The 23,694-nt window shown below is 33.7% G+C and overlaps 1 protein-coding gene across 1 annotated transcript in view; it reads right to left on the bottom strand.

The window, feature by feature from the left end:
• Positions 1-2,834: 2,834 nt before the first annotated feature.
• LOC142350228 (uncharacterized) overlaps positions 2,835-23,694 on the bottom strand; it is a 30,102-nt gene continuing 9,242 nt past the window's right edge. The window contains exons 3-4 of the mRNA XM_075401992.1: positions 5,750-5,923; positions 2,835-3,310 (exon numbers count right to left, since the gene is read on the bottom strand). Coding sequence (XP_075258107.1) covers positions 2,982-3,310; positions 5,750-5,923 — 503 coding nt within the window. The 3' untranslated portion in view covers positions 2,835-2,981. The remainder of the gene's footprint in view (positions 3,311-5,749; positions 5,924-23,694) is intronic.

Here is a 23,694-nt window from a genome sequence, read left to right on the forward strand (position 1 = left end):
ATTGCTCTGAAAATCTCCTATCAAAGAGAAAAACTACCTCTGTGCACAAATTTCATATATATCAAGAAACCCGACTTCACAAAAACATTGCTCGCAAATATGGTCAACTTTCTGGGACTGAAGAAGTATAAGTGATCTTATCACTAAGTTGGTGAGGGAGTCTATATTTGGACAAACCTGTAACTTCTTTTATCGATTTAAGAAATATGAAAGAACTCGATGTTGCATTTTCTTTATACAAAAAACTCTTGTCTCAAAGTTAAAATTGATGTTTTTGTGTAAAATTGGGAGTCAGTTCTGTAAAAAAAACACATGAGTATAACAAACAATGCAACTCCGTTTTGTTAATAGATTTATTCATCAATTACCTAAATAGGTTTGAAAAAAATGTCACCAAACTGTTATTATTACCTATGGCTCCAATGTAGCTTCTTACAATGACCAAAACAAATTGAAGGTTAAATTAAATATAGACTATATCAATAACGAAAGGAAATTTACCGATGGGGAATTTACTTGGAATTCAGCAGTAGTTTATAGCATTGCTAATTACTAGGGGATGGGGGCAAATTTCCCAAAATTTTTGATAACATTTGAAAATAATCTTCAAATATGTGACGCCTGTGAAATCGCCGCGTACAAAGTTCTGTTTTATTCCTTTGTTGATGGATTTTTGTAGGCCTTAAAAACGGAGTGATGTTGATAAAAACATGTTCACAGGTTTCATTGTTTTTTAGAAGTAAAAAGTTTAATTTTTAAAATTATTTATTCAGTCACGACGATTGAAACGCTCAGGAGAACGCTCATGACAAAAAAAACAGAAGCAAAAACACCTAGAGAACAGCAAAACGTTGGAAATGGCCAGAGCTCTGACAGTGTAAAATCGGAAGCCGAAAAGTGAGCGATAAATTTTATGAAACACAAAAGGCACAACGTTTGTTGGAAAGCACTAGGTGTCAGTGTGAGTTCCACCGAAAGCAGGCAACTATACTCAAATAGCGTTTGGTAGCAACAAAAACAATAGCGAACGGTAATGGTGATGAATGTTCAGGTCTGTTAGAAAAGCAGGAGTGTGGAGTTTAAAAGCTGGAGACACGAAACAAGAAAACAAAGGGTCTGGATCAAACAAGACGGAGCAAACAACACAAAAATTGATACAGAGGACATTAGAAGCAATCAAAGCAGAGAGTCCCTTCACCATTCAACCACACTTTAATGAGTTCCTTTTTTACCTAGGTAGCTTCCACATCTAATTCACAAAAATGTTATAAACCTGTACCGATGCTGCAGAAGGGGAGTTCACAAAAAACTGACTCTACGTACAAAAAGAGTCACATTTCAGCTTAAAACATATGTTATAAAAACAAAATTGGAGAACATTTAAAATAGTTGTCCACTCAATTTGTTTAGGAGAGGACCATTGTAGTCACTCTCCGCAAAAAATGTATGGCTCTCTTAAAATTGAAATTAGTTTTGGTCATTCGAAATTTCGACATCAATTAGAAAAACTGTAAGAGAACATCATAAAAAAACCTCCATTATGGAATACGTCAGAAGATTTTTATTCTTGACACGGGATACGTCAAAAAACTTTTTTCTTAACGAGGCTCCTCGAACAAGTGAATCTGTTATCCTGCAAAAAGAGCTTTCAAGAAAACTACAGAAAATTGCCCAACCCAATTAAAACTGGTTTAAAAAACCGCGATAAAAAACTACTGGTACCACCAAAATCAGCAGCTTTTATATGAATTGCTTTCACATTAAATCTGCCGCCATCATCACATAGGAAAGTTTGGATCTTTCCTGCTTGTGCCCCTCCCCCTGCTTAGTGCACGCATATAATATTCGCAACCCCATACGACAGCGCTTTATTTTTGCACAATGATATGATTTACTATGTAATGGCACGTGCTCTGTAAAGGGGGGGGGGGGGTGCGCATAACGTACTGGGGGCACAGACCGAAAAGATCCGAAATTTTCTTCTTTTGTTCTTTTCAACCTTTTTGAGCTGACACCATAACGTTAAAAATTAGTTGTCCATTAAAAAAATTCAATTGAACACTGTACTTGCTATCAAAGGAAAAACAACCTGTGCACCGATTTTATACATACTAAAACTGCTGTTCTCATGAAATTATCGCCGCGATTATGGTACAGTTCTAGGATTGGTCAAGTAATTCTGACCACCAAGCTTGTGGGGGGGGGGGGGGGGGGGCTATATTGGGGTTTTAGAAAACGAAAAAAACTCGATGTTGCTTATTTTCATAGTAGAAACTTTTGTCCCAAAAATTAAAGTTTTTTGTGTCAAATGATTAGGAGTCAATTTAGGGGAAAAAACTGTAATGCTAACAAACAATGCAACTCAGTTTTTTAAAGGATTTATCTTTAGATTACTTCGACAGGTTTAAAGAAAGTGTCACCGATATAGAGTCAGGAACAAGTATAGACTATATCTTTACTAATATTAAATTTGAAATAATTTTTTGCAATCATCTATTTAAAAAAGACCGCTAAAGGTTGTTAGTAATATCAAAAACACCGAAAAAAATTAACGTTCTAATGAATTAATTCTGTCCATCTAACTTCAGACATTCTCTAGCTCCTCCATCGCTATTGATGTACCTCTCTTGTTTGTGTGTTGTAGATAAATATTATTAAGACTTTTAATTTAGCGCAGCGAGCAGCTGTAGAGACAAAAATTCAAGAAAACAAATTCTCATGCTAGCAAAATTTCTTAGAAAACAACCCGATGCTCTAAAACTAAATAGTGCTAACAACTGAAAACCTAATTCCTGCTCGCATAATTAAAATGCCCAGAAAAACCAGATGAAAAATGCTAACAAAACTCAATTTTCTCAATTTATAAGGATTTCATTAATTTAAGTGGAACAAAAACTTTAAAGCTCACAAACCACAATAAGTAGATGTATGTAGTTTAACTTGATATGATTAAGTATGAATGAACTATAGAACAAACTAAATTACACTCGCATAAGGAAATCCTTTTTGTCCATCACTGAGTGGCGAACAGTTTCAAACATGAACTCATCGGGTGACAAACTGACATTGTGTTGCATTTGTTTCACAATTTTGTCAACCTCAATTGCCTCTCGCGTATTTTGTTCTGCAATTGACTCGGACATGCAGTCCAGGAGGGTTTTCTTGCAACCCCAGTTCGAATAGATGTCTGTTGATGTCGAGGATGACGTAATGATTGCATCAAGGGGATTTTGTGAAACAAGGTCCTCTTCGGTTTCCACCGGCTCCTCGATGTCGGTCGTTTCTTCGCTTGACAGTGGGCTCAGTTCATCTAAGTAAATGAAGGCGCATTATCAGCGTATACTGCGAACATACCGAAGCAAACATACTTTCATAGAGAGTGGTCGCGACTAACAAGCCCTCACTTAAAAAATACGGAAAGAGCTTAAGCGATGCATTTGAATGGTTTCAGGACAAAATAACCACTGCCAAATTACTCGGTGTGCCAAAATACCCAAAATTCCTAAGTCTTATTAAAAACAAAGTTTTAAATATCAACTTCAGAATCAAGATCCAATTATTGTACAAATAAATCAAGAGTATACAAAATGGGTAATATGGCACAGGCCATTGCGGCATATTGGGTATTTTTGCATTTTGGGAATTTAATCAATTGTTACCGATTGGAGCACAGACATGTACCTGCCTAAAAATTCAATGCCTAAACACAAGTGGGACATAAGGCGATATAGCGATTAAACGATGCAGAAAAATGGAAAAGCAGTTAATTGTAAAAAAATACTGCTAATTGATAGAGATAAAACCTTATTAAAGAGTCAATAATCATTTTAGGGAGGAATCTTCACGGATGAACATTCAATTATGACTGATTCCATACATTGACCTAGATAGTAGTATATCAGCGTGTGTGCTACCAATTTTCTAAGCAATACGGCTATCATGCCATTAACTATTCTGAGTGTGATTCCTTATTAGAGAAGAATTTATAGAACAAACAGAGAATGCTAAAAAGAATTTAAACTTAACAAAAAGTTTTAAAAAGCAAAAAAATAGATAGTAACTAAGTCCTGCAAAAAGAAGATCAGGATTTTAGAAAAAAAGAAGAAGAGCTTGCACTGCAAAGTGTTCAAATTGAGTGGGTAACAACTTATCGTTTGCATAATTAAACTGACGTTTAGGCATGTCAAAACCAATAATATTCAATGGCATCAGATGGTTCGCGGCCAGTTGAGAGTGATTCATAACGTTTTCATCAATCTCAAATTTCATACTGATGAGTTCGCGTTGAGGAGCGAATAAAAGTTTCACTGAGCTTGGAATAAAAACAGTTTACTTACTTCATAGAGGGGAGCATGTCCGTTGATATTAGTCGAATACCAACCGGCTACACGTTCAATAGACTCAAGCAGTTATTATTTTTCTGTTGTATAAGGCACGAAATTCACTGAGACCGCGATATGGAAATTTTTACACTTTTTTCTAGGCAGAATTTGAGGAACAACACGCCGATGAGCCCCTTTCTATAACTTATGACGAAATATACGTATGCAAAATTTTCCTCTACAAATAGTAATTCAAATTGGAACACCCAGAATTAAAAACTCAAAACGTTTTAGTACTCTTTGCAATGCTGAGTTCAACATTCACAGCCGAACACAAAAAATGAACCCAGCTCGCTATCTTCAGGAACGCTCGATGTCACGGATCATCTGCAACTTTTATTCAATTTTGACAAACTGCTTTTCACCAATAAAAAGGGATTGGAGAAGCGCCAAGAGATTTTGCAGTAGTATCCCATGCGAGAGTGAGGCGAAATAATCACAATAATCCCCCAAGCTTTCCTCAAGTGTATCCTAAGCTGCATAGACTTGGTCCATGTTTCTGAATCAATTAAAAGACGCTGCGGTGCTTCATGAAGCCGTCTTCTTCAATTTTAATTTTGTTATAGACACTGTAGCAAACGATGTCAAAAATTAAAGGCTGAAAAACAAATGAAATTTTCTGCACAATGATAATAGTTTTATATTTTGTCACATCGGAAATATAGCAAATTTTGTGAAGCGAAGTAACAACATAGATTTTTTATTGGGAAGGACGATGCTGAGTTCTAATAATTCTTAAGAAAAACATGATCAAGGGTGACAATTGTGCTGAGCACACCTTTTGTCCACGGGAATTGAAGACTATACCAATAGCTGATTTGTTTGGAATATTGTTTAACAATCTGAAATTTTTGTCACTTGTGAAGCAGAAATTTTCTAAGTGAAAGCTACGATCCACTTGAACTAACTTTGAAATCTGAACTGAAAAACGAATTAAAAAGATTAAATTTCTCAAAGTCACCAACTACCAGCTCTGATGTTTTCCAAAAACATTGGCGAAGCATATGTCAACTGACAAAAATTCCCCGTATTGCCTAAGCTGAGCTGTTCAATTTAAAAGAACCTGTTCAGTTCCCAGATTACTGAGCATATAACGGATTAGACCCACCATTACCATAAGTATGCCATAATTTGGAGCTATAATGGGAAAACTAGCAATCGTCTATTGACTGACATTCTTTGAGGGTATGAAAAGCCCATTTGCGAACGATATTGGGTATGAAGAAAGACCATGGGTTGCCGATGCAAAGACTGGTGTTGTACTGGGGTGTGTTATTAAAGTAACGAATTTAGCTCCCACCTCAACCTCATCAGTCTCTTCATATGGGCCCTAGACTAGGATATAAAAGCAATTGAGTGATGCTTACTGTCATAGTGCGCAGGGAGGATATGTGGAACAGTGTTGGAGCAGAGCTGTATAGACTCACTCACAATCCAGAGCATCTGCGGATTACACTTCAGTTCCCTGAGCTTTTCAGACACCAAATTGTGGATATACGCCCCCTCATCACGACAACTGTCATTGTCCCACGCCACAGTAACTGAGCAAAATTGAAATTCTTTGTTAAAAAAAGAGTTGTGATGCTAAGTCCCACATCGCGTTCCAACCCAACCAAATTTTGTTAAAATATCTCGCATATAATGGTCCGATGCAAGCTTAAAATCTAAGCTAAGCCAAAAATATCGCCGAGAGAAATTGAAGTTTAAAAACAAGATTTTTGTGTTTCTGTGATATTCTGTGTTTCTGTGATATTCAGTTTTTGTTTTTATGATATTCTGTTTCATACGAACCCCCTCTTCCCAGTAATTTTTTATGACAACCACTTACAAAATATGTGTTGTTATATCGCACTATACCATTTTTTAAAATAAACTGTGACTGAGGATGTGAAAATTATATGCCCACTAAGCTAGGACGTCTAAAATTAAATAAGAACTTCGCTGAAACGAGACACAAAATGGTGCAATAAAATCAGAAAGACCTTTTTTAACAGGTTGCATTGGAAACAAATATTATCCTCTTAATAAATTACAAATTGAGAAGCTACACACTAAAAAAAGTTCAGGTAAATAAAACACTTTAAATTTTTACCTTAATTTTTAAGGTAAATTTATCTTACCTAATATAATTTACCTTAAAAGTTCAGGTTAAATTTAAGGTATTTTTAAGGTAAATTTCATGTGTTTATTCAGGTATTTTTACCTTAAATTTTAAGGTAATTTTTGCGCGTTTTTCAGGTAAGTTTAGGTAATTTTACCTTAACTGTTCAGGTGTGTTTTTCAGGTAAATTTAAGGAATGTTCAAGTAAAAGTTCAGGTGGTGCCCCCTTAATTTTTCAGGTAATTTTCAAGTAAAGTTGAGGTAAGTTAAGGTAAGTTAAGGCAAAACTACCTGAACGTTTCAGGTAAGTTAAGGTATTTTTTCAGGTAAATTTACCTGAACTTTATTTAGTGTGTATCAAATTTAAAAAATAGAAACACTCAAAAAACTGACCAAAACCCATATTTCGTGGTCTCTTTCGGTGAGCTTTCTTTTTTCCCCTTATTTGGAAATGCCCCGAATTTGCTGATAAATTCGCAAAACGTATCCAAAATTTTGATAATTTGAGGGAATGATCCCGTAAATCCTGGAAACCTTGTCGAGAAATAGTCAAAAATTGCGAAGAATGATCACTCTTGGTGAGATTCCCGGTAATTACTCCACCGCGAAAAGAAGGAAATTTACCGTTAAAATTACCAGGAATTGCGATTCGTTAGACCGGAAAACGTCGCATTGGTCACGTAACTCAATCAACTAATGTGCCTGAAATCATATATGATGATTACAACAATCCACCATTAGCCAGCAGACACTGATGATCTTCACTAATGATTTTTGAGAAAAAAACGAGACCGTATCTATACAATGATATCTTTAAGTCAATCAAAATTGCTCACCTACAACACTTTCAATGCCTTGTTTATTTTAGAAAGATTATTTTATACCTTAAACAAAGATTATTTTATTCCTTAAACAAAACTAGGCTGTTGTAGGGCTCGCAAAGTCATTGGAAATTTTCCGGTACTCTTTCTTTGCAATATCTTGGAAACCCAACAAATGATAAGATACAAAGTAGTTTTTAAACTTTTTTGCTTCCTCCTGCATAAAAAAGCTTTATGGTAGTGCTTTCGGGACAGACCAAGCCCAAATGAACTCTCCTAAGCCAGATAAAAAAATTAATGAAAACAAACATAATTTTTCCAGAATTCTGAAACTTATAACACCTTTTTCCAGATTCTTTAGAAGACGTCGACATCGGAAAGTTCTGGTTGTTTTGTTTTATTAACGGACACCGAAATCATCTATATTTTGTAATAAGTGAAATATAGAGCACTGGTCCCCTGTGTACGAGTTTATTAAAGTATCGGTTACAGTTCATATCGGGCAAATAAAAACCAACTGAAGCTGGGCACAGATCAAAGATACTAATCAAGGACATTAATCAAAGACACTAATTAAAAGTACTGCACTAATGGCTTTGAGCTATCTCATTAAATGAGATGCACGATTCTGAAATTGTTTCATTGCAAGTTTAACAGGTCACTGAAAACATAGAAATGATAGCAACATCTTTGACTTGGTTTTCGGAAATTAGCAACTTGCAAGCAACGGGAGACAGCAAAAGCCGTGAACATTGTCAAAAGTACAAAAATTTAAATGACAATTTTTATCACAATGCATTAGGATCTCTCCCAATTTATTGCGAAATTATCCATTTTTTAAAATAAACTGTCTGACTGAGGATGTGAAAATTATATGCCCACTAAACTAGGACGTCTAAAATTAAATAAGAACTTCGCTGAAACGAGACACAAAATGATGCAATAAAATCAGAAAGACCTTTTTTAACAGGTTGCATTGGAAACAAATATTATCCTCATAATAAATTACAAATTGAGAAGCTACACACTAAAAAAACTTCAGGTAAATAAAACACCTTAAATTTTTACCTTAATTTTTAAGGTAAATTTACCTTACCCAATATAATTTACCTTAAAAGTTCAGGTTAAATTTAAGGTATTTTTAAGGTAAATTTCATGTGTCTATTCAGGTATTTTTACCTTAATTTTTAAGGTAATTTTTGCGCGTTTTTCAGGTAAGTTTAAGTAATTTTACCTTAACTGTTCAGGTGTGTTTTTCAGGTAAATTTAAGGAATGTTCAAATAAAAGTTCAGGTGGTGCCCCCTTATTTTTTCAGGTAATTTTCAAGTAAAGTTGAGGTAAGTTAAGGTAAGTTAAGGTAAGTTAAGTTAAGGCAAAACTACCTGAACGTTTCAGGTAAGTTAAGGTATTTTTTCAGGTAAATTTACCTGAACTTTATTTAGTGTGTATCAAATTTAGAAAATAGAAACACTGGAAAAACTGACCAAAACCCATATTTCGTGGTCTCTTTCGGTGAGCTTTCTTTTTTCCCCACATTTGCAAATGCCCCGAATTTGCTGATAAATTCGCAAAACGTATCCAAAATTTTGATAATTTGAGGGAATGATCCCGTAAATCCTGGAAACCTTGTCGAGAAATAGTCAAAAATTGCGAAGAATGATCACTCTTGGTGAGACTCCCGGTAATTACTCCACCGCGAAAAGAAGAAATTTACAGTTAAAATTACCAGGAATTGCGATTCGTTAGACCAGAAAACGTCGCATTGGTCACGTAACTCAATCAACTAATGTGCCTGAAATCATATATGATGATTACAACAATCCACCATTAGCCAGCAGACACTGATGATCTTCACTAATAATTTTTGAGAAAAAAACGAGACCGTATCTATACAATGATATCTTTAAGTCAATCAAAATTGCTCACCTACAACACTTTCAATGCCTTGTTTATTTTAGAAGGATTATTTTATACCTTAAACAAAGTTTATTTTATACCTTAAACAAAACTAGGCTGTTGTAGGGCTCGCAAAGTCATTGGAAATTTTCCGGTACGCTTTCTTTGCAATATCTTGGATACCCAACAAATGATAAGATACAAAGTAGTTTTTAAACTTTTTTGCTTCCTCCTGCATAAAAAAGCTTTATGGTCGTGCTTTCGGGACAGACCAAGCCCAAATGAACTCTAAGCCAGATAAAAAAAATTAATGAAAACAAACATAATTTTTCCAGAATTCTGAAACTTATAACACCTTTTTCCAGGTTCTTTAGAAGACGTCGACATCGGAAAGTGCTGGTTGTTTTGTTTTATTAACGGACACCGAAATCATCTATATTTTGTAATAAGTGAAATATAGAGCACTGCTCCCCTGTGTACGAGTTTATTAAAGTATCGGTTACAGTTCATATCGGGCAAATAAAAACCAACTGAAGCTGGGCACAGATCAAAGATACTAATCAAGGACATTAATCAAAGACACTAAATAAAAGTACTGCAATAATGGCTTTGAGCCATCTCATTAAATGAGATGCACGATTCTGAAATTGTTTCATTGCAAGTTTAACACGTCACTGAAAACATAGAAATGATAGCAAAATCTTTGACTTGGTTTTCGGAAATTAGCAACTTGCAAGCAACGGGAGACAGCAAAAGCCGTGAACATTGTCAAAAGTACAAAAATTTAAATGACAATTTTTATCACAATGCATTAGGATCTCTCCCAATTTATTGCGAAATTATCCATTTTTTAAAATAAACTGTGTGACTGAGGATGTGAAAATTATATGCCCACTAAACTAGGACGTCTAAAATTAAATAAGAACTTCGCTGAAACGAGACACAAAATGATGCAATAAAATCAGAAAGACCTTTTTTAACAGGTTGCATTGGAAACAAATATTATCCTCATAATAAATTACAAATTGAGAAGCTACACACTAAAAAAAGTTCAGGTAAATAAAACACCTTAAATTTTTACCTTAATTTTTAAGGTAAATTTATCTTACCTAATATAATTTACCTTAAAAGTTCAGGTTAAATTTAAGGTATTTTTAAATTAAATTTCATGTATTTATTCAGGTATTTTTACCTTAAATTTTAAGGTAATTTTTGCGCGTTTTTCAGGTAAGTTTAAGTAATTTTACCTTAACTGTTCAGGTGTGTTTTTCAGGTAAATTTAAGGAATGTTCAAATAAAAGTTCAGGTGGTGCCCCCTTATTTTTTCAGGTAATTTTCAAGTAAAGTTGAGGTAAGTTAAGGTAAGTTAAGGTAAGTTAAGTTAAGGCAAAACTACCTGAACGTTTCAGGTAAGTTAAGGTATTTTTTCAGGTAAATTTACCTGAACTTTATTTAGTGTGTATCAAATTTAGAAAATAGAAACACTGGAAAAACTGACCAAAACCCATATTTCGTGGTCTCTTTCGGTGAGCTTTCTTTTTTCCCCACATTTGCAAATGCCCCGAATTTGCTGATAAATTCGCAAAACGTATCCAAAATTTTGATAATTTGAGGGAATGATCCCGTAAATCCTGGAAACCTTGTCGAGAAATAGTCAAAAATTGCGAAGAATGATCACTCTTGGTGAGACTCCCGGTAATTACTCCACCGCGAAAAGAAGAAATTTACAGTTAAAATTACCAGGAATTGCGATTCGTTAGACCAGAAAACGTCGCATTGGTCACGTAACTCAATCAACTAATGTGCCTGAAATCATATATGATGATTACAACAATCCACCATTAGCCAGCAGACACTGATGATCTTCACTAATAATTTTTGAGAAAAAAACGAGACCGTATCTATACAATGATATCTTTAAGTCAATCAAAATTGCTCACCTACAACACTTTCAATGCCTTGTTTATTTTAGAAGGATTATTTTATACCTTAAACAAAGTTTATTTTATACCTTAAACAAAACTAGGCTGTTGTAGGGCTCGCAAAGTCATTGGAAATTTTCCGGTACGCTTTCTTTGCAATATCTTGGATACCCAACAAATGATAAGATACAAAGTAGTTTTTAAACTTTTTTGCTTCCTCCTGCATAAAAAAGCTTTATGGTCGTGCTTTCGGGACAGACCAAGCCCAAATGAACTCTAAGCCAGATAAAAAAAATTAATGAAAACAAACATAATTTTTCCAGAATTCTGAAACTTATAACACCTTTTTCCAGGTTCTTTAGAAGACGTCGACATCGGAAAGTTCTGGTTGTTTTGTTTTATTAACGGACACCGAAATCATCTATATTTTGTAATAAGTGAAATATAGAGCACTGCTCCCCTGTGTACGAGTTTATTAAAGTATCGGTTACAGTTCATATCGGGCAAATAAAAACCAACTGAAGCTGGGCACAGATCAAAGATACTAATCAAGGACATTAATCAAAGACACTAAATAAAAGTACTGCAATAATGGCTTTGAGCCATCTCATTAAATGAGATGCACGATTCTGAAATTGTTTCATTGCAAGTTTAACACGTCACTGAAAACATAGAAATGATAGCAAAATCTTTGACTTGGTTTTCGGAAATTAGCAACTTGCAAGCAACGGGAGACAGCAAAAGCCGTGAACATTGTCAAAAGTACAAAAATTTAAATGACAATTTTTATCACAATGCATTAGGATCTCTCCCAATTTATTGCGAAATTATCCATTTTTTAAAACAAACTGTGTGACTGAGGATGTGAAAATTATATGCCCACTAAACTAGGACGTCTAAAATTAAATAAGAACTTCGCTGAAACGAGACACAAAATGATGCAATAAAATCAGAAAGACCTTTTTTAACAGGTTGCATTGGAAACAAATATTATCCTCATAATAAATTACAAATTGAGAAGCTACACACTAAAAAAAGTTCAGGTAAATAAAACACCTTAAATTTTTACCTTAATTTTTAAGGTAAATTTATCTTACCTAATATAATTTACCTTAAAAGTTCAGGTTAAATTTAAGGTATTTTTAAATTAAATTTCATGTATTTATTCAGGTATTTTTACCTTAAATTTTAAGGTAATTTTTGCGCGTTTTTCAGGTAAGTTTAGGTAATTTTACCTTAACTGTTCAGGTGTGTTTTTCAGGTAAATTTAAGGAATGTTCAAGTAGAAGTTCAGGTGGTGCTCCCTTAATTTTTCAGGTAATTTTCAAGTAAAGTTGAGGTAAGTTAAGGTAAGTTAAGTTAAGGCAAAACTACCTGAACGTTTCAGGTAAGTTAAGGTATTTTTTCAGGTAAATTTACCTGAACTTTATTTAGTGTGTAGCAAATTTAAAAAAATAGAAACACTCGAAAAACTGACCAAAACCCATATTTCGTGGTCTCTTTCGGTGAGCTTTCTTTTTTCCCCACATTTGGAAATGCCCCGAATTTGCTGATAAATTCGCAAAACGTATCCAAAATTTTGATAATTTGAGGGAATGATCCCGTAAATCCTGGAAACCTTGTCGAGAAATGGTCAAAAATTGCGAAGAATGATCACTCTTGGTGAGATTCCCGGTAATTACTCCACCGCGAAAAGAAGGAAATTTACCGTTAAAATTACCAGGAATTGCGATTCGTTAGACCGGAAAACGTCGCACTGGTCACGTAACTCAATCAACCAATGTGCCTGAAATCATATATGATGATTACAACAATCCATTAGCCAGCAGACACTGATGATCTTCACTAATGATTTTTGAGAAAAAAACGAGACCGTATCTATACAATGATATCTTTAAGTCAATCAAAATTGCTCACCTACAACACTTTCAATGCCTTGTTTATTTTAGAAAGATTATTTTATACCTTAAACAAAGTTTATTTTATACCTTAAACAAAACTAGGCTGTTGTAGGGCTCGCAAAGTCATTGGAAATTTTCCGGTACGCTTTCTTTGCAATATCTTGGAAACCCAACAAATGATAAGATACAAAGTAGTTTTTAAACTTTTTTGCTTCCTCCTGCATAAAAAAGCTTTATGGTCGTGCTTTCGGGACAGACCAAGTCCAAATGAACTCTCCTAAGCCAGATAAAAAAATTAATGAAAACAAACATAATTTTTCCAGAATTCTGAAACTTATAACACCTTTTTCCAGATTCTTTAGAAGACGTCGACATCGGAAAGTTCTGGTTGTTTTGTTTTATTAACGGACACCGAAATCATCTATATTTTGTAATAAGTGAAATATAGAGCACTGCTCCCCTGTGTACGAGTTTATTAAAGTATCGGTTACAGTTCATATCGGGCAAATAAAAATCAACTGAAGCTGGGCACAGATCAAAGATACTAATCAAGGACATTAATCAAAGACACTAATTAAAAGTACTGCACTAATGGCTTTGAGCTATCTCATTAAATGAGATGCACGATTCTGAAATTGTTTCATTGCAAGTTTAACAGGTCACTGAAAACATAGAAATGATAGCAACATCTTTGACTTGGTTTTCGGAAATTAGCAACTTGCAAGCAACGGGAGACAGCAAAAGCCGTGAACATTGTCAAAAGTACAAAAATTTAAATGACAGTTTTTTTTCACAATGCATTAGGATCTCTCCCAATTTATTGCAAAATTATCCATTTTTTTAAATGTATACAACAAAATCATCATTAGTTTATCTAATTAATTGCTCTCAAACGAAGTTTGTAGCAATTATATTAGTCCTGTCGGTCTTCTTTTTATGCGATTTTTCGCTTGACTGATTTTTCGTCTGACGCTTTTCATTTTTCGTCCTCAAAAACGGGATAAAAAGGTAGCGCCCAGAGGCCATTAAGTGTTGTTAGAGCCTTTGAGCTCTGTTTCAGCTCAAACTGTTTTGGAGAATTATAATTATGGTGTGAAGAGCGGTTCTTAGAGGTTGAAGACCCCCCCCACTATCGTCCCAACCCCCCTAAAGCGCTATTGCCCCCCACCCGACTGTTGCCACCCCCATCGGCACCTCCCCCTGGCTAGTTACTGACGAACAACCGGTTGCTAAAAACACGCAAGTTTACACTAATTTTCACAATTTTTTTCATGCTTTTTGAAAATTCTTGCCTTTTTTGTAAAATTTTTGAGTTATATCAACCCTAGATGTCAAAAACCCACTCTATGGTTTGATAATAGGTTACTGCACAGTTTCTAGTTGTAATAGAATGGTTTCAACATTTCAACTTTCCGAATTTTAGCAATTTTTTGAAAAAACTTTGAAAGGTTTTTGAAAATTTTTGTCGGTTTTTAGGTTTATCCAGCCTCAAGAACCAAGAAGCCTCCTCTAGGGTTTGATGATAGGTTATTGTATAGTTTTTAGACGTAATGGAAATTTTTTCAAGATTTTAACATCACGAACTTTAGCATTTTTTGAAAAAAAATAGCATTTTTTAATTATTTTTAAAATTTATTGTCAATATTCAGGATTTTTAACCTCAAGTTTCAGAAAACCTGCTTAAGGTTTTGATAATATGTGGCTGCATAGTTTTTAGTGGTAATGGAATGGTTGTCAATTTTTTAATATCACAGTTTTATCTATTTGTTTTTATAAAACTTGCAATTTTTTCAAGTTTTTTGACAATTTTTGTCATTTTACAGGTTGATCTAGCCTCAAGAGCCAAGGAACCTCCTTTTGAGTTTGATAACAAGTTATTGTATAATTTCTAGATGCAACGGAGTGTTTTTGAAGATTTTAACAATTAACGAGTTTTAGCATTTTTTGAAAAATTTTCGGCAATCTTCATGTTTTTTGAAATTGTCATTTTTTGAGGTTTTACCAGCCTCAAGAGCCAATAAGCCTCCTTTGAGGTTTGATACCAAGCTGCTGCTTAGTTTCTAGAGTTAATGGAATGGTTATCATTATTTTAATGACTCGAGTTTTAGAAATTTTTTGATAAATTTTAATTTGAAAAATTTATGAAAATTTAATATCATGTTCCAAGAGTACGGATCTTTATGAGCCAGTGAAACTGTTTAAGGCTTGAAATAGGCATACTAGATGATCTCTTGATACAATAGAATGGTGTTCTGAAGATATTATTCTCACAAGTTTTTGCAAAATTTTGTTGAAATTTGCAATTGTTTTAAAATTTTTTGAATGTTTCTGTCTTTTTCTGAGTTTAACGATCATTACTGACCAACGAAGCTTTTCAAGTCTTGCAGATGGATATCATGACAAAAATCCAGAGACAAAAAAAGTTTCCAAATATGCTCTTTACTGCGAAATGTGGAAACTTTTCTTTGGAATTTTGCACTTTGTTTTTTTCTATATGATTTAGTTACTAACAAGTATTAAGTTGTAGAGTCGAATCTCATCATGGAAAATTCATAGCAATCTCTCGCTCTCTCTGTGTTAGCTGGTTTTTCTTTACTTCTCCTTCTCGCTCACGTTTAATCTCTCTCTCTCTCTCTCCTTAATTCTTTTGTTGATGCCGCACTTCAGCGGCTGTTATATGGCGTGATGTCATCGTCTATTACCCTAATCTCAGGCCCCTCCAATCAAGCTAAATCTATCCTCACTAAATACTGGCTAGGTACTGACGAAGCCAACCGCTTGCCGGTCGTTTGAGCGCAATTCACCCGACGTTAGTCGGTTATATTTTTTAGTTTGTCTTCTCTGTATTTTGAAATTTCATTTCTTGTTTTTCCAGCAAATTAATTGAGACAACACTAACGTTAGCTAATAATTGCTTTCTGCTGCTAATCTAATATGTATGCCAGAGTAAAATGGAAAAACACTGAATTTCAAATTTGCAAATTCTATAAATTTTGGAACAAACATTCTACTATTAGAAAATTTACTGAAGTTTTCGGTAATCACGGAATCAAATAGATCTCTCTGCTTTTTCTCGGACAAATAATTTTTGAAGCACCAGTCTTAGAGAAAGCTATCATAAATAAACAAGGGAATGATATAAAATTTTAAAAAATTATCCGAGTCCACACAGTCATGAACTTACTCGTAACTGGAGAAACAAATTATTTTACATTTCTTTTCCAATTACTCCTCTTTGTGGGCGGAGGAACTATATACTCAATGGCTTTTTCGTTCAGGTCAATTTTGGCCGATCGACAATTCATCGAGAATTGAGACTGGTATCATAACAAAGCCGTCCAACGTAGAATATGGAATAAAAAAGATTTCTCAGATTTTCGTTTTTTACAGGGAGTTATTGGCGTTTAACACAAAACAAATCATTTATTTCTGGTTTATTGAAAAACTTCAGTTGCTATTTGAAACATCATATGGAATATTGATTTGTTCTTGTGGGAAGCGCTGCATTTCAGTGCTAAGTCTGGACTCATCTTGGATTCTTATAATCAGCAATAAGTCGGATTTTATTGAAGTGCTGTCTGTTTCAATTATTTTATTTCATTTTCTTTTTTTTTACTGACAAAAGTGATTTTAAAATCACGTCCCACTTAATGAAAGTCTCTATTTAAAAGAAAACGGGGCCACAAAAAAAGAATTGTGTCTGCAAAAGAAGCTCGTAGTTTTTATGGCTTTAACAATGTGTGGTCGTAACTTTAATTCAGTTTTCGTTTTGCTTTTATTTGTCATTCTTTTGGCAGCCCCATGACTCCGTCTTATTGATCCAATTGTTTTTTACGAGTTATAAGCGAAACTATAAAACGCCTTCAGTTGTTATGTATTGCCTCTTATGTCTTTGAAATCAATTGTTTTTGTTTTTAAAAATGTCTGATGAGTTTTGAAGTTTGCCAAGTTTTATCTTATTTCTGTCCACATGTAGTTTATTGTCCCAGCGAATTTTTTTTAAAAAATCATTTTTTACGGTGATTTTTAATTCAACCAATGGTTTCATGACTTTCTTATTCCGAAATTGAGGTTGTTATTTGTTTTCTTTTCAAAGTATCAAACTAAAAAAACTTCAAGTAGGCGCAAAAAAACCGCTTCAAAGATTTCAGTGCATAATTTTTTGTTTTAACGGTTGAGAAAGCGTTCTCTCGCAAAATTTGGCTCTAATTGTAGTTCTCTTAATGTCATTATACGGCATTCCGCATTATATGGCTTATCCTTGACAATCAAAGGCCTTAAATTTCTGTGAATAATTAATTGAATCTATTCACCGGTTGCAGTCTGTATCTTACCGTTTTAATGACATTCAATTAATAATTTTTTTAAGAAAAACTTTGACCATCCCAAATTTCATTCTCTTTTTCCTCCACACGGAACTTAGCTTCATTATTGACAGCGCTCATAAACCACCTGTTGCTCTAAGCAAAATTTCCGGTGTTGATTAGGTTTTTTGGTTGATGTCTTTATAGCTTAAAAACGGTCCTTAAAATTTCGTGAGTTTTTCGTTACTGTTCAATTTGTGTGGTTCCTTTTTGTCTTTTTTACAAAGATCTTTCAGAAAACTAAGCCGTTTAAAGTAAAAAGCAATCAAAGCAATAAGTTCAAACAGTTTTTGTAATTTTAAAAAATTGAATGGTTTTTAATGTCTAGTTTTAATAGCTCAAAAACACTGGTTTCAATAAATTTTTTGAAATTTGAAGCATGCCATTATTTGTTGTTTCTTTTTTCGTTCTTTTATGATTGAGTATCAGTAAAAAAAAAGCACAAAAGGCCTCCTGTGTGACTACCAGTTGATCAATTTTTGTTTTAAGTTAAAAGGTTATGGTTTTTCTTGAATTTTTGAAAACAATTAGTTTAAAAAATCAGTGCAGATTTCAAATTTGTCATTTTTACCAAATTACTGTCATTTTTGTAGTTTTGTCTCCATATTGAGAGGTCGCATTCTCATTCTGCGAAAATAAAATCGCATCCTCAGTCTCGTCATCCAATCTTTTTATCGGTTTTTTTCAACTGTTGCTTTATTGCCAGCCACATTGGTTCAACGCATTTTTTTAAAAAAAAATGTGATTTTTGAGTATTTGTACATTTCTAAGTTTTTTGTTTCCTTGCCAGTGTAGTAAACTATTATAGTGATTCAATAGCATAACTTAAGATATTTTAGGTTCGTGATGAATAGCCTATGGTTTTAGCGGTTGCGACAACGCTTTCTTGTTGTTTTTAATTGATACTTTTCGTTTTTGCGTTTATTTTTGTTGTCGTCTGACATATTAGGTATAATTACAAGTCCTAAGTGCTTCATTTGAAGCAGAAATTACCCTTCTTATTGAGCCGAGTTGATACGTATTGGTTAAACTCAGTTTGAAAATTGGTTCTTTTCAAAAATGAAAACATATACTTGTACTTTGTCCATTTTACTCTTATTTGTCGACCGTTACCGAGTCTCATTATTGCCAGGGCTCACATCTTCACTAATGAAGTAAAGGTTAATTTGTTGCATTCAGGTTTTATCTGATTCCTTATTCTTTTTGTTATGTGTTTCTTTTTAATATAGACATCAAGTTTTGGTCGTAATTAATGTTTGCTATTAATTGATTTTCAGGTTTGTCTTGAATAGTGCTCTCATTAATGGCGAGTCTCATCTGCCTTCTATTCCAGCCTTATTTTTCACTTAGTTGTTCGTTGAACGATATGTGATTTTGGAAATTTTCCATCTCTTCCTCTTGTAGACAATTAAATGAAAACGTGGATGAGCGAGGTCGGAACATTATAAGCAAACGCACATCACCCAGCCTTCTTGTTAGAGTGGCGTTAGAGTCGCATATTATTTTAAGAGGACTGATTAACCTGGTATTTTGGTGGTTTAACTATTGCGTTGCAGCAAAAACAAAATTTAATCAAACTGGCTTTATAGAGCGAAAATTGGTTGTAAGCCGTTTTGTGGAGGAAACGACACCGTTCGATTTTTCTATGATTCCTGCTGAAGCGTTCTGAAGCTAGCACGACCTTTCCTTTGTTTTCAATCAACAGAGAAGTGGACGAGGAACAAAAAATTGGAGCTCAGAATGCCTCAGCTTTGTTTATAGTATATGAAGTCTTTGAAGCCAACAACGATGTCCGGTAATGTGCGTTCTCACATAAAATTCCGACCCCGCTCATCCGCATTTTTGGCAAAAAGGTCTACCAAATAAGGAACAGAAATAAACCCCCAAAAATTCAAGTCGTTTTCAAAAAAAAATGTGTAAAAGATCGCCTCCATCGCAGATAACTCAATAGAGTAAACAAAGGCCGCATTAGATTCATGATATCAGCCATTATTAAAAAAGCAAGTCAAGACGAACAACAAAATCAAGCGACAATAACGACAAGCATTAATTACATCCAAATCTTTATGTCCATTTTTTTTTTTAAAAAAGCAAAACTTATTAGCAAGGTCAAAATAGCGTCAGATAAAATTGAAACTGAACAAAAACAGCTTCCGACTCACTTGAAAAAATATGGGACCACTCCATTAAATGCTTGTTAGCAATTAGACGAAAAAGAACAAAAACAGCAAAACTAAAAAGCTGGCATAAAAAATTAAAAACAATTAGTTCCAAATAATGAAACCATTAGATAGCAATTGAATATATCCAACATGTTTTTTATCAAATACGCCTCTATAGGAGGGCAGTAGGACCTGACTTCATTCATTTTTTAATCAGTAACAAAAAGAACAACAAATAAAGACAACAAACAAAAGTTCAATTGAAACTTGCAAGAAAACGATGTCGAATCCGTAAAAGCATATTTTGTTCCTCAAAATATGTTCGATTGAGCCTTCCTCGAACGCCAATAAAGTGGTATGCGAGCTCACTTTAATAGGTAATAAGTAGACGAAAACGAGAAAAAAGGGCAAAATTAAGTAATACTTTTGTTTTTCTTCGAAAAAGGTTTTTTTCAAAGTCATGAAAGCCATCAGCAAAAGGAAATTTATAAATAGGTTTGTCTATTCGTTCATAAAAAGCGCTTGAGAACTGTAATTACTCAGAATATTTCTTACGTCTGCAAAAAGAGCGTCAAATTAGACAATAACCGACAATTAATTTACTTCTTTTTTGCAAAAAAAAACTTTGTCGAAGCCAGCAAATTCAAAACGAGATCTTTCAAAACATTAGATTTTGCACACTTGCAAGTATCTTTGACGAGAACAATGTCATATGTAATAAACGAGACTACGTAACAAACAAACAAAAACAAACAAAAGTTTAAAAATTGTTTTCTTTTCTTTTTATTTTTTAAAAAATATTCTTATTATTATTGTTCTAAGCACCATTTAAAATCTCAACAGTGCAGGAAAATTAAAACAGATAAGTTTGGATATCAAATGAATAAAATTTCAGATGGTATAAGTTTCAACTCAAAAAAAGAGTTTATTACGTGCAACGGCATGCGCGAACGAAAGTTTTCAAAAATTAGAGCGAAAATTTGGAACAAATAAATTCTAAAAATATTTAGAACCTTAAACCATCGTGTTTTGCTTCGTTAAATCCGATAACTATATTGAGAGTTTGCTGGGCTGACATAAAAAAAAGATTCACATACAGTAAGATTTTGAACACAATGCGTTGCTTAATTGGCAACCAGTGTAGCTGCATCAGGTACGACGAGGTTGGCGTTAAAGTTGACAATCGAAAAATTAAACGCGCGGCAGAGTTCATTATTCGCTAAAAAAAGTTTTGCGGATAAAAAACTGGAAGACCTTAATCAAGCGAATTACAGTACTCAACAGGCAATAACACTAAAACTCTATTTAACTCGATTAAGACTGTTGTTTTAACTTGATCTCGAATTGACCACACATTACGGAGATAATAAAATGAATTCGAACAAACAAAGTTAATCTATCGTTGCAGAGTAAGTTGACAATCAAAATTACAACCTAGAATTTTACTTTTTCGGTGTTATCACCATCTTCTCGCAGCCTGAAAGACCATGATTAGCAATTTTACATTTCCGAATAATCACATACTCACTCTTATCCGCATTCAATTTCAATTTTGCATTGCTGAACCAACGTCGAATCGAGCTCAAAAAATTATCAAACATTTCTTCTAAAGCAGCATGTTACATGAAAATAGTAAAGGACCAAGAACCGACCCTTGTGGCAAACCCGTCTTAACTTTAACATTATCAGAAGAAACATCCATTTATGATAACTTTTTGCGAACGATTCAAAAGATAATTTTATAACACAGTAACATAAATGATTGCAAACCAATTCTTTTTGATAAAATCTCATTTAAAAACTGATGATCAATTATATCAATTACTGCCGACAAGTCTAACCCAATACACATTACGGAACACGACTCGTCCAGATAACAAAGAAGATCATTAAAAACTTTCAGTAAAGCCGTTTCCGTTGAATGCGAGCAACGAAATGCACTCTGATACTTACTCCTGAGATTCTTAGATTCCAGTTTCAAATTAATTAGCACAAAAACAACTCTTTCAACAACTTTTAACAGTAATCTTAGATTTGTAACAGGGCGATAACTCGACAAAAATTCAGGAGCACGGTTAGACTTCTTTTTGAGCGGCCTCACAACGCCTTGTTGGAATTGATTTGGAAGGTATCCTGTCAGGAGAGTTAAATTAATTTCTGCAATGAAGTAGTCCGGAGAATTAATGCAATGAAGTAGTCCGGAGAAAACAATTTTGCATAACCTAGTTGGTATTACATCACTCGGTTCAATACTGTTCAAAATTGAAAATCATTAATTTCAAAGTCATGAGCTATCTACTCAAATCGGAATACAGGCTCATTTAATTCTCCATAAAAACAATTGAGACCTGTCAAACTCCAGAAAATTTCATAGGAATGAAAAGACACAGTAAAAACTAAACTTGAAGACAAATATTAAAAAGATTTAGTTTAATTCTTCGAGAAAAAGGTGTCGAAGCCGTTATGACCATAATCCATGTTTATATGTTCAATTGTGCCTTACTATGAACGCCAATAATGTAATATGTAAACTTTCAATTATGATAGTGTGACAAAACTGAGGGAAAAACGTGAAAAATGGGCCAATGCCTAAAAATAAAAAAAGTGAAATCTAGCAGTATCACAGCCAGAAAACCATTACTTAACGCGCAAAAAAGATTAATTTTTAAATCAATAGAAAGAAGAGGAAGAAGAAGCATTCCTGACACTAAGCTCAAGTTGACCAAATTAAGAGAAAAATAGTTGCAAAGTTCTATAAGCCATTGTTTATTTAAAAATCAACATTTCAAAAAATCAAAACAATCAAAAACTTTCGAGTAAAGAAACTAGATACAATAATTTGGCACCGCTTATGAAGCCAATTGGACCTATCAACTCTGAGGTTTGATTTGATTTGTTTTTATTTAAATTAACATAAAAAAATCGATTTTTCGATAGAAGAAAATCCGACTGCTTGCAATCCGAATTATTTTTGGATTGTGACCGTCGAAAATTGAATCAAAACCAGCCTTGCTACTGCTGTTTGTCCATGAAAAATATTGAAATATTTAGCCAAACCAATTAATTCAAAATAGTCAACAATACTTTTTCTCTTTAAAAACAATCAACTGTACTATTGTTAACAACTTTTAAATATTTTAGCAAAATTAACAAAATTTTAGGGAAAAAGAAATCCGGAAAATGTGAATACAAATCACGCAAATCTGTCTAGTATTTGCAAAAATTTAAACAACGATAACTCAATCTAGAGAACAAAATTCAAAAAATCTTTAAATTTCCATATTCTACGCTGGACCGGCTTTTGAATGATGCCACTCGCAACTCTCTACGATGGATAATATACCGATCGGTCAAAACTAAAATGTCTGAACAAAAAAACCAGTTGAGTTGATAGTTCCTCCCCTCTCAAGAGGGTTTGGAACAAAAATCGCCGATTTAGAGCCCAAAATTTTGTAGATTTGTCAAGTTTTATAAAACACATGCTGACTCGCGTGCGTTTTTCAGATAACTGTAGATTTATTTGCTAAATTGGGCTGTCTTCAGCTTTAAGCGCCTGGTTATCTTATACCTAGGATTCTCATGTCTATACGCATCTTTAGTCTCTTACAAAACCCACATCAAAATTTTGAAAATAGGGGTATGAGTGCGGCTGTCTTTTTGGTATGATTACGCATGTCTTCTTTGTCACTAAATGTACAACTATATACAATCTCTAATTTTGCACAGGTCTAAATCATTATACTATAATAAGACTTTTGTTTCGAAGTTACAATAGCACTTCTATTTGACTGCCGAAAGTGGTTTCTATTCGCGTTAAAATAAAAAAATCATTTTCCGACAGTAAAAAAAAAACAGTTCGATTGAAAGTGTGTTCTAGAAGCCATCCATTGAGCGGATATTGAATACAAATTTGAAAAATGATTGTACATGAATGAGTAATTGTATTTTTCTGGCAGTTAAAAACCGCAGAGCGTAAATCACGGCCAAAAATTGATCAAATACCGGTAATTTTTTTCAGAGAAAATGGTTTTGCGCGAATAATTACTCTAATCAATACCGAAAATATGTGAAAATATCCGAAAAAATACGTCTAGTATTAATTTTTTGTCTCAATATTGCCAGTAATAAAGCTCCATAAAAACAC

This window comes from Convolutriloba macropyga, chromosome 1, assembly GCF_964194025.1.
Source record: "Convolutriloba macropyga chromosome 1, txConMacr16.3, whole genome shotgun sequence".
Lineage (NCBI taxonomy): Eukaryota > Metazoa > Xenacoelomorpha > Acoela > Convolutidae > Convolutriloba > Convolutriloba macropyga.